Source organism: Merops nubicus, unplaced genomic scaffold, assembly GCF_000691845.1.
Source record: "Merops nubicus isolate BGI_N331 unplaced genomic scaffold, ASM69184v1 scaffold15923, whole genome shotgun sequence".
In the NCBI taxonomy this organism is placed as follows: Eukaryota; Metazoa; Chordata; class Aves; order Coraciiformes; family Meropidae; genus Merops; species Merops nubicus.
Genome location: NW_008599746.1, coordinates 39035 through 49073, shown reverse-complemented (window position 1 = coordinate 49073; position 10039 = coordinate 39035). Strand labels below are relative to the sequence as shown.

General features: G+C 51.8%; 1 protein-coding gene across 1 annotated transcript in view; it reads right to left on the bottom strand.

Annotated features, from left to right (window-relative positions):
- Positions 1–10039, bottom strand: part of LOC103770254 (voltage-dependent T-type calcium channel subunit alpha-1G-like) — a gene marked incomplete at its 3' end in the record, with an annotated part of 46086 nt that overhangs the window by 18460 nt on the left and 17587 nt on the right. Inside the window, exons 7-9 of the mRNA XM_008937509.1 lie at positions 9657–10039; positions 9524–9568; positions 7861–8225 (exon numbers count right to left, since the gene is read on the bottom strand). The exon at positions 9657–10039 is cut by the window's right edge and continues 446 nt beyond it. Of these exons, the coding sequence (XP_008935757.1) occupies positions 7861–8225; positions 9524–9568; positions 9657–10039 (793 nt within the window). The remainder of the gene's footprint in view (positions 1–7860; positions 8226–9523; positions 9569–9656) is intronic.

Genomic DNA, 10039 nt, shown 5'->3' with positions numbered 1-10039 from the left:
TGAACCTGGGTTTCTGAAGCTGGTAACACTATCTCTAATGCTGACAGACATCCATGGGGGAAAAGCCATTCATTTCCTAACATCAGCAAAAAAACCCAACTATAACAAAGAGCTGAAATCTAGCAGAGATGGAGGAAAAAGCACTCAGTGCCTGTCCCTGCTCCCACTGGGGGCTGAGCAGGGTGGGATGGGGCTCTGCAAGGACATGAGTGGCAGTAGGGCAGAGCAAGGGGCACCAACAGCATCGGGACCAACCTCTACCAGGAGAACTAGGGAGGAAAAATGGACCGATCCCTGGGAAATCACCAATAATAAGCAGTGCTTACAGACACTGGTGCAATCTAAGGATGCTCCAGGGGCTCTAGCTGAGTTTACTGGCTCCCACCCAAGGGGAACGACCACAATAATCAAAGAAGGAGCAGAGAGAAATGCCCGGCTATCTGCAGAGAGCAGCGATTTTTCATCCGCGGGGGGATGAAGCAAGTTTCGAAGCACACATCATTTTCCCATTTCACTGAGCTGGAGCCTATTCTCAACACTGCCTGAGCAGAGATAACACGAGGGTGCAGATGGCAGCTGAAACAACAGCTGTAATGATAGGATCTAAGGCAGCCTGAGTATTTCCAGCCTCTGAAATAAATTAACAGGAAAGGATTGACACTTATGGCTCTCCGTCCAGGGAGCTGAAGAAAACTTCAGTAGATGTCAAGGAATCCATACAGGCTTATCCCTAAAGCATGCACAGAACTGAATTATCTGATAAAACCCCCATACACTTTGCAACTGCATGAAATCTCATTTAATTTTCAAATCATTCAGTCTCCAGAACCAGGATGAAGTCTGCTTTACAGGCACAGCCCCATTTTTAAAGACTGTCAGGGCAGTGGCCCCTCTGTATTTTGCATGGCAGCCTGGAAGAGCTTTGTGAACGAGTCAATTAAAACAGGCAAGTTCCTACAAGACCCCATAAACCCTTCAAATCACTGATGAGTGGAAAAGCCCCCGAGGTCCATAAAAAGAATTACCCCCAATCACAAACAGAGAGCTGGTTTTGAAGTCAGTGATCCTAGTGATTAACAGCTCTGATGACTTCCATTAGCGTTGACTTGACTCTTCCAGTCTCCCAACAACAAACAGTTAGTAAGAGTAATTTCTCCTTAAGCAGGAGCTAATTGAACACAGCACATGCAAATCTATAGGGCACCTCATTTTCCTACCGTGGGAGTGCCCTATGCAGCTGTAATGCTGAGATATTAAGTTGATGTGAGCTACAAGCCCTGTGTTGGGCAAAGCCAGCAGACACTGAAGGAGGGAAAACCTCGCTGTGCTGCCAAAGCTTTGATCGCTTGGCTACGAGTAGCTGGCACAGGGCTGGAGAGATGTGTAATGGAGTTAAATAGAGACATGGGACATGCACCAAAGTGGAAGCAGAGCTCTTCCTTCTCTAGGAAAAGAACACGGTGCGTGAGTGCGGGAACTTGGGAGCTCATGGGAAGAGCCTGGGGCAGATGGAGGTTGTCTGGGGAAGGGCTGTTTCTCTGATTCAAGGGATGTGTAAGTGCACTCCTGAATCAAAGCCTCACGAATCAGATTCACACAAGGGAGCATTGAATTAGAAATTTTAGTCAGGCTCTACTACTCAGGCCATGATTAGAGTACAGCAGCCAGGGTGCAGGGTTATGAGGGCACAGCACCAGCATGCATCCATGTGTGATGCAGAGAGCCCCTGGCACAGCACCAGCTGCTGCCTGGATGTGGGACAGTCCCTGCACTCTCAGGAAACAATTCAAGAGAAGCACATGAGATGCCAAAAATATTTATAAAAAAAAAAAAAAAGGGATTCCCTTCCTGACCTGGAGATCTGACACAAATCCATGCACATGAAAGCAGCCAAAATTTAGATGTCCTGGATTGTCCCGATGTGGAGCTGTGGAGGCTGGAGGGGACATGGCATTGCCCACAACTGCCCTACACAGCCAGACAAGGGCAAGCCAGGCAGCATGCACCCTGTGAGCTGCAGCTCATCCCAAGATCCTCCACAGCCTCCTCACGAGGTGAACAGGCACTTGGCAAGACATCACTTTGGCATGCAGGGATGTCAAAGGAGCAGCATCCATATGCCTGACAAATCTACCGCTGTCCTCCACCACTCCTGTGGGCCAGCAGCAAAATGTTCAGATTGGCTGGAAACTGGTGGAGATTAGGGTGCTCTTGACCACCAGGTCCTGGGAATAAAGTGCTTCTTGATCCCCAAAACACCCCTATTTCTTGAGGCAGTGTTCACAAATGGATCCAGGCCAGCTGCCCTCCAGCCTGTGCAGGACTTTGGACACTAGCACAGACTGAAACCCTCCAAGACCTGGGGCACCAGCCTTCCAAATCTCTACTGCTCAGCTGTTACTCTACTTCTCCATGCAGCAGTCAAATTTTCCTCCCACGTGGAGAAATCAATCAGTGGATGTCGCAACAGCTAATAATTTTCAGTTACCTTCTTCCCTGCACACTGAATCCAGGCAGAAGCAGAAGTACATAAATACCATTTGGGTGACTATTATAAATGCCTGAACCTGGAGCCTAATGGTTCCTCCACGCTGGCAGGGTTTCTAATGCTGCTGCAGCTACTGACCCTTCACCTCCCCTCTTGATCATCCTGGATACATGAAAATTTCACATCCTCTAGCGCTGATTAGGAAGACTCCCATGTTCTCCAGCCTTGACTGTTTGCATAAACAGACACTTAAATGTGTTTTGCCAGCAAGCTTTCCTTTGATGCTTTGGCACAGATGGTTGATATTTCCACGCTGCAGAGGCCATTAGATCATAATGTTACCAGTGAAAACTTTACATCATCTGTACCATGTATGCTCCGGGCCCCTGCAGCACTAGGAATTCAGCTGGAGTTGCTACCATGGGCTGAGGTTGCTCCTGCCTCTGCAGATGGAGTTTGCACACCTTGGTCTGTGGCAGCCCTGCTTTCTGGACTCCTACAACACCTTTGTGGAGATGGGGGTTCTCCACCACTTGTCCTCCTGCTAGGGAGAACTCAGGCATTGCCTCTTCCCGCTTCCTTGAAGAATTGCCTCACACAGATGACGATCTTTTCTCCTTGGTTGCTGTCCCAAAGAGTCATAGAATTGTTTTTGTTGGAAAGGACCTTTCATTGAGCCCAACTGTTAATGCAGCACTGCCAAGTCCTCCCCTAAACCATGTCCCTCAGCACCACATCTACATGACTTTTAAAGATCTCCAGGGATGGGAACTCCACCATTTCCCTGAGCACTCTGGGCCAGAGCTTGACAACCCTTTGGGGAAGGAAATCTTTCCTAATGTCCAACCTAAACCTCCCCTGGTACAACTTGAGGCTGTTTCTTCTTGTCCTATCACTTGTTCCTTGGGAGAAGAGACCGACCCCCACCTGGCGCCAACCTCCTTCCAAGGGAGTTGTTGAGAGTGAGAAGGTCTCCCCTGAGCCTCCTTTTCTCCAGACAAAATAACTCCAGTTCCACTCCTTGTAAGATTTGTCCTCTAGACTATTCCCCAGCTTCTCTGGACACATTCCAGCACTCACCCTATCATCTCTCCAATTTGCTTTGAAGAATTCACAAAAGGTTCTCTACAGCTCTAAACCAATTTCCTCTCCTTCCCTGCAGAGACACCAGAGTTTTGGACCACTCTAGATCCAAGTCCCCACAAGCCCCAGCCGTGGATTTGAACCGACTGCAGCTCTGGGGAGGCCAGTGCAGGACTCTCTAGTCCCTTGTTATGTTAACAATGGCAAAGCACCGCAGAGACGGCGGCTGAAACTCAAGCGCTATTTAAACAAACGAATATGTAGGGTACAGTTCATACAATGCGAGTTCAGACAAGGAAACTCGGAACAGCCAGGCTGCTCAATGCGAACCAGATTTTAAAAACAAAAACAAAACCCCAAAGCCCTTCCTCAAGGAAGCCCTCGCCGAATTCTTTCCCCTGCTGAGGAGTCCAACATCACGCCTTGCACTAAAGCCTTTGCATTTCGCTCCAAGGAAGGACTTGGAGGAAAAAAGAAAAGCAGCACATTATGGAACACAGTCTGGCTTACTGCCAAGGCTGGGGGGAAAGCAGCACAGAAACCCTCTGTTTCAGCAGCACATTTTACTCCTGCTCTGTGGCAGAACAAGCTTTTGGAAAGCCCAAGCCGTTTGAACCCGCAGCGCTGCAGTCTCAGCTTCCCTAAGGCGAATCAGTCAATTGGTTCAACAGTGTATTTAAAATCCCCTGGAGTCTACCTTTAAATCACCTTTATATTCCTCTACCCAAAGCTAATAGTTTCTACCTGCATTTTGCTTCATCTCTGTAGAAAAACAAGCTATTTAGCAGTCACATTAATAATCCGCAGCAATCTGGTTGTCATTTCCCTGATGGAAAATTTCACACTGCTGCCCAGCAGCCGTGACGTGGTGAGCACCATGTGCACCTCACACCGCCCGGCTTCCCTTCCTCCCACTAAAACCTGCAGTGGTGAGAAAGGCAAAAGTCAGAGCTGGACGGGTGGGGAGGATGGGCAGAAAACGCAGAGCTAAGCCCAGTCAGGTGTACCTGCGGCTTCACCCACGTGCACGAACCACGTGGAAGCAACCTGATGCTGAGCAAGAAAGTCAGCAAGCTCCCGTCAGAAGGAGCTTAGAGGAAACCCAGCTTCTGAACCTCCAACCATAGGATGGCAAAATATTATTTGATAGTGACTTTACTGTGGACTTCACCCACGTGCACGAACCATGTGGAAGCAACCTGATGCTGAGCAAGAAAGTCAGCAAGCTCCCATCAGAAGGAGCTTAGAGGAAACCCATCTTCTGAACCTCCAACCATAGGAGGCAAAATATTATTTGATAGTGACTCTACTGTGGAAGGTGGTCTATGGAAAGTAGGTCCAGGGCAGAAGGTTCTAAGGTAGGAGACGAACTCCTAGGGACACAAACTGCCTTTGCTATGTGCATCCAGCACCCCTGGCTATGGGTGCTCAGTCTGGCCTGGTTGACTGATAGGTCAATGCAAACAAACAGCAAGAAGTAGGAGCCAGTGTTCTCAACACACTCCCAATTTCCTCTCGTTTTGATGTGTTTTCAAAGATCCACTTTCATCCTAAATATCCCAACTCTGGCCTCTCTGTTAAGCAAGTGACGGAAAGACTGTTTCAGTCTTTTAGGCATCTCCATGGAGAAACGCAGGTCTCTCCAGGATCCATGTCCCAAGGTAAGATGCAAAGCCTCCAGAGGAGCACACTTTTCTCCCCTGCCTATAATGAGGACCTCATCTAAACAGCTCCTGTCTTGAAGTCTCAGATGCTCTGGTGGTCCCAGAGCTGCTGAATCCCACCCAAAACTGCTGGGGACAGGTGGGAAGGCAGAAGTCTTCCTCCTTCTAGAGTTACCACCAGCCCTTCCTTCCTCTCACACAGTAGTTGCTGCATGTCCTCTCTGCTTCGGCAAGGTGCTGGTAAACACCACAAGGCTTTTGACATGGCACCATAAAATATCCTTAAAGTATTTATCCTAATGCAGCCTGGTATCCCCAGGGTGGCCTCATGTGAAAAGCCCAAGAGGTAAATATCCATTAAATAAACAGAGAGCTTAACATAGAAAGTCACGGAGTCAAGTACTCTTCAAGCCCCCTCATGTCTTTGCAAACATCAGACAATGAAGATAAATTTGATGGGGTTGATTACTTGCACTTTTAGGAAAGGCTATTCTAAAAGAATATTCAAAAATATTCTAAAAGAAAAGAAAAAAAAAAAAAAAAAACACACCAAAACCAATATCACATGTTTCAGTGTTTATAATTTCTGCAGAAAGGCCTGGACAAGCATTTCTCCTCTTTAATTCCTGCTCTCATAACTGTCAGATTATGAAACTGCAGACTATAAGCCTCCTGAGTTTACAGAAAAACACCTCGCTGCTGCCACTTTGAGCAGATGAACGAATAAAAACAAGCTCCACTATTCACTCCAAACGCCTGGGAGAAAGGAATCTGGAACAGTAGTAGCTTCAAAATACCGTCAAAGAAAGCAACCATCCACAGCATCTGGAGTCCCCCCACGCTTATCACCTCCCTTCACCTTCTTATCCAAAAAAAATCCGCTCGCTCCCATCCAGCCGCGTGCTGGGACTCCCCGCTGGCTGGGGCAGGGGCAAGCACCCTGCTGCCCTATTTCCCCCCAGGCAAAGGATTAAGGAACTGTGTTGCCTTTAGGGTGTTTGATGGTGGGAGCTTGCTCAGCCACCCATCCCAGTGGGACAATCCCCCTGTTGTACGTACAGTAGGAGCCTGCACCAGCATCTCCCAGAGATGCTCCTGATAAAGGGCAACAAGCTTTGACAGTCTGTCCCTCTGACAGTCACAGCAAAGACACAGTGGATCTGCTTTCACCTTTCAGCCAAAGGGGGAATGTGTTTATTGGTTTCTGTGAGCTGCCTCCCCCCAGGTTCTTAGGAGATGATCTCCCCGATATTATGAAATAAACGTGGAATCACTCAAGCTCCCCCGCAGAGCTCCCACCAAGGGCAGCACATGAAGGTGAAACCTGCAGGACTTCAGAGCACGCTGCTGGCTAATGTGTGCTGAAAACAACGGTGAGCCAGCCAGACTGGATTAGGGCGTCAGGGAGAAGGTGCTGCCTGGAAGGGACACATTTAGCACAGCCACGTCTCCCTGGCGTTCGGTCACTGAGGCATTAATGCCACGGGAGGATAGGGGCACTGGGAGCTGATCTGCAGCCACCACTGCTGCCACCAGGAGCTGTGGGAGAAACACCTCTGTGTTCAGTTGTGAGCAGCTCTCAGCACAAAACGTGCCAGGAAGGGAGAAAAGGGAAGAGCCACAGCTTGAGACATGAGGGAGTTCCCAGCAAAGGGCTGGTGCTGGGACAGGGGTGCCTGTTTCTGTCTGGGTGTCTGGCATCCCAGGAGAAGGACCATGCTGGGCTGGCCACTGGAAGCCCTCGAGTATCAGCAGGGTGTGTAATGAGGTTTTGCAGGATCTCAGCATCCCTGCTGACAAACTCTGCCCCCCAGACCCAAAGGGAGCAAGCAGCTGCAGCACCAAGCCACCCCACGCCTGCAGCAGGACTGAGGGCACATGCCAGGCACGCCACCACCAGCAGCCACAAAACCTACGTGAGACCAGACTGTGGAAAAGCTTCTCTAAAAGCAGAGCTCTTGTCATCCTTGAGGAGACGTTTCAAGAGGAGCACGGCAACTCCTCTTCTTAATGACTATATATAGGGAAGAGCTCTTCTGGGTGACAAGTGTACGAGAGGCTGGAGCAGAGGCAGCCTCTTGCCTGCAACGACTCTGATAATCGAGTGGAGAAATAGCCAGTGATGAGTCTATTTTGGACTCAGCGTGCTGTTGCCAGAGCATTCACCGGGGAAGCAGAGGCATTTGTTACCTCCTCTCCAGGGACTGCAAATTCAATAGACCTCCCTGCCCGCAGTCACACCGACCCTGGTGCTCACAGCCACTTGCAGCACTGCTATGGCTACACAGCTGGCACAAACCCAGGGGCAAATGGTTGCTCCCTTCCCTTGGTCCCCATGCCATGGAAACCAGCACAGTGAGGTGCTGCCCATGTGACAGAGGTCTTGGCACGGTGCTGAGCATCCCAGGTAGGGCTGGCATGTGGCTGCTCACACAGCCCAGTACCAGCAAGGGTACTTGATGCCTGTGAGCTGAAAGCAGGCTCAGAGGAGAAAAATCAGCCCTGCTCTGCCCTGGGACCCTTCCTACAGCCTCTCACCCCAAAACATCCTGCCAGTGGCCCGCACTGGACCCATAATACCTCCTGCATCCCCAGCGCCCCGGGAGCCAGTGGGACAGTGCTCACCTGCTCATGGTACTCGATCCCCATGCTGAGCGTGTTGATGAGAATGGCCACCATGATCCCACGGCCAAAATATTTGCTGTCCACAATCTTGCGGAAGGTCTCACACACCATGTGCCAGAAGGCCAGCACGCGGCTCGCTCTCCTGGCGCGGGCTCTGCCCCGCTGCGGGTCCCGCTGGTCGCTGTAGTGGGCATCCTGGGTGAACTCGTAGACCCCCTCGCTGTCCGAGTCGCCCGTCTCGTTGTCCGTCAGCTCAGCTTCGCTTGCCAGTGCCTTCAGGCAGTAAGGGCAGCTCTCGGGGTTGCAGGAGCCACTCTCCAGCTTGGTGCAGGGGCTGGAGATCTTGCAGGAGCTTTGGCAGGGACCTGAAACACCAGCAGGGCAGGGCAGCCCATCAGCCAGGACTGGGGGGTGTGGGCAGCTACAGGAGCATCCCCCAGTCCCTGTTAGCACTGAGCTGTTGCCCTTGGCATGCCGGGCACTCCCTAAAAAGGAAAAGGGCTCCTGCAGGGTTAAAGAGCCCTGGGCAAAACCTGGGCTCCCCCCAACATCTTCTCCCCATTTCCAAAGCCCTCTCCACTGCTCCCAGGCAGACCCTGGCCCACCTGCTACCTCTGGTTGCTACAGCCAGGAGAAAGCCACCAGCTCCCAAAGCTCTGGCAGGCCCTGGGCTGTAATTATCGGGACCATCGCTGCCAGCAGCCTCCTCCCCTGTTCCTGCTGCTTGCCAGTGCTCTGGAACCACCAGCTTCCTCCTCCTTATGCTGCCCTTGGCAGCAGCTGCCAGGTGGCTCCCAAGCGACAATACCAGCGGGATATTCCCCAAAAATCCCACCAGCTGGCTGCAAGGGGAGAGGCTATCTGCAAAGCACACTCCTGACCCATGCACTCGGAGCCCAGCTCTGTGTATTTAGTCTCTGGGCAGCTCTGGGCCAGGGGCAGGACTTGGTCTCTTCCCTGCACAGCTCCTGGCTGGAAAGGTCAGTGCTACTGTGGCAGGGTGGAAAAGGCATTGACTGCCTGGGAAAGCTTGGCTGGAAATGCTTCTTGGAGGCTGAGAGGGTTTGGATTAGACTAGCCTGGGCTCCCCAACCTCAGGATGTGAGGGAGGAAAGAGCATCTTGCAGTGAAGGTATGCAACTCTCAGTCCAGGAAAGCTGCATTCAGGGCCTGGCTCTGTTACGGGTCTCCTGAGCAAATCACAGAGTTTTAGCACTTGGCATCTGCAATTGCTACTGAGCACGCATGGGAAGGAGATACTCAGTCTCCCCAAGCCTTGTGTCCTGTGGGGAGTGGAGCTAGGCAGTGCTCAGGGGTGTGCTGGGACTCACATCTGGGGCATGTCCATCCCCACGCTCTGCAGCAAGTGGTGGGCAACAGAGCCACCTCCAACCCCTGCAGTTCAGTGAGGAAAGGATGTGGCCATTTGGAAGACTCACTGAGCCCACTTCTAGCTGATTTTGGGAGTGCAGGGGTCTGGGGAGTGTTCCCTGTAATTGCAGAATACCTTGGTTTGTGGGGGGCAGATGGGGATGCAAAAGAAAATGGGTTCATTAATTTCCATTGGATTCTTGCAAGTCTGAAGTCTGGGAGGTTGAAACCCATCTCCTGGTTTTGGCTATAAAAGGTGTTAGCTAGGTCAAAAGATTCATGTGGGCCTCACCTGGAAAGCCATCGCCTTTCTCCGTGACATGGACTGAAAAGAACCCTGCAGAGATTCAGAACAAGAAAGCAATTAGGTCATAGCCTGTATTTCTGCAAGGCAACCCCAGACCAAGGTCCAGCCCCGGGCTCACCCGTGCTCTGTGTCTCCAGCAGCTTGTGCATGGTGCTGTAGGGCCCGGGCGGGATGTTGAGGCCGGTCAAGGTGCTGCTCCCAGCACCAACCGCCGCCTCCCCCAGGTTCTTCTCTTTCAGCATCTCATGGGAAGTACCGGGGTGCACCGTGGGGTACACCTTGCCGCCCACGATGTTCTGGGGGATCCCCTCTGGGCTCGGCAGGCCGAGGCCCGGCTGTGAGAGGGACGACCGGCAGCGCACGGGCTCGAAGTGGCAGTCGGCGTGGTAGATGCTGTGGACGGACTCGGTGTTGCCGGGAGCTGCGCTGGGGGTACCGTGGGGGTTCGATGCTGACGGGGGGAGCATCAGCCGGGTGGGCCCGGTGTGCAGAGAGCCCGGC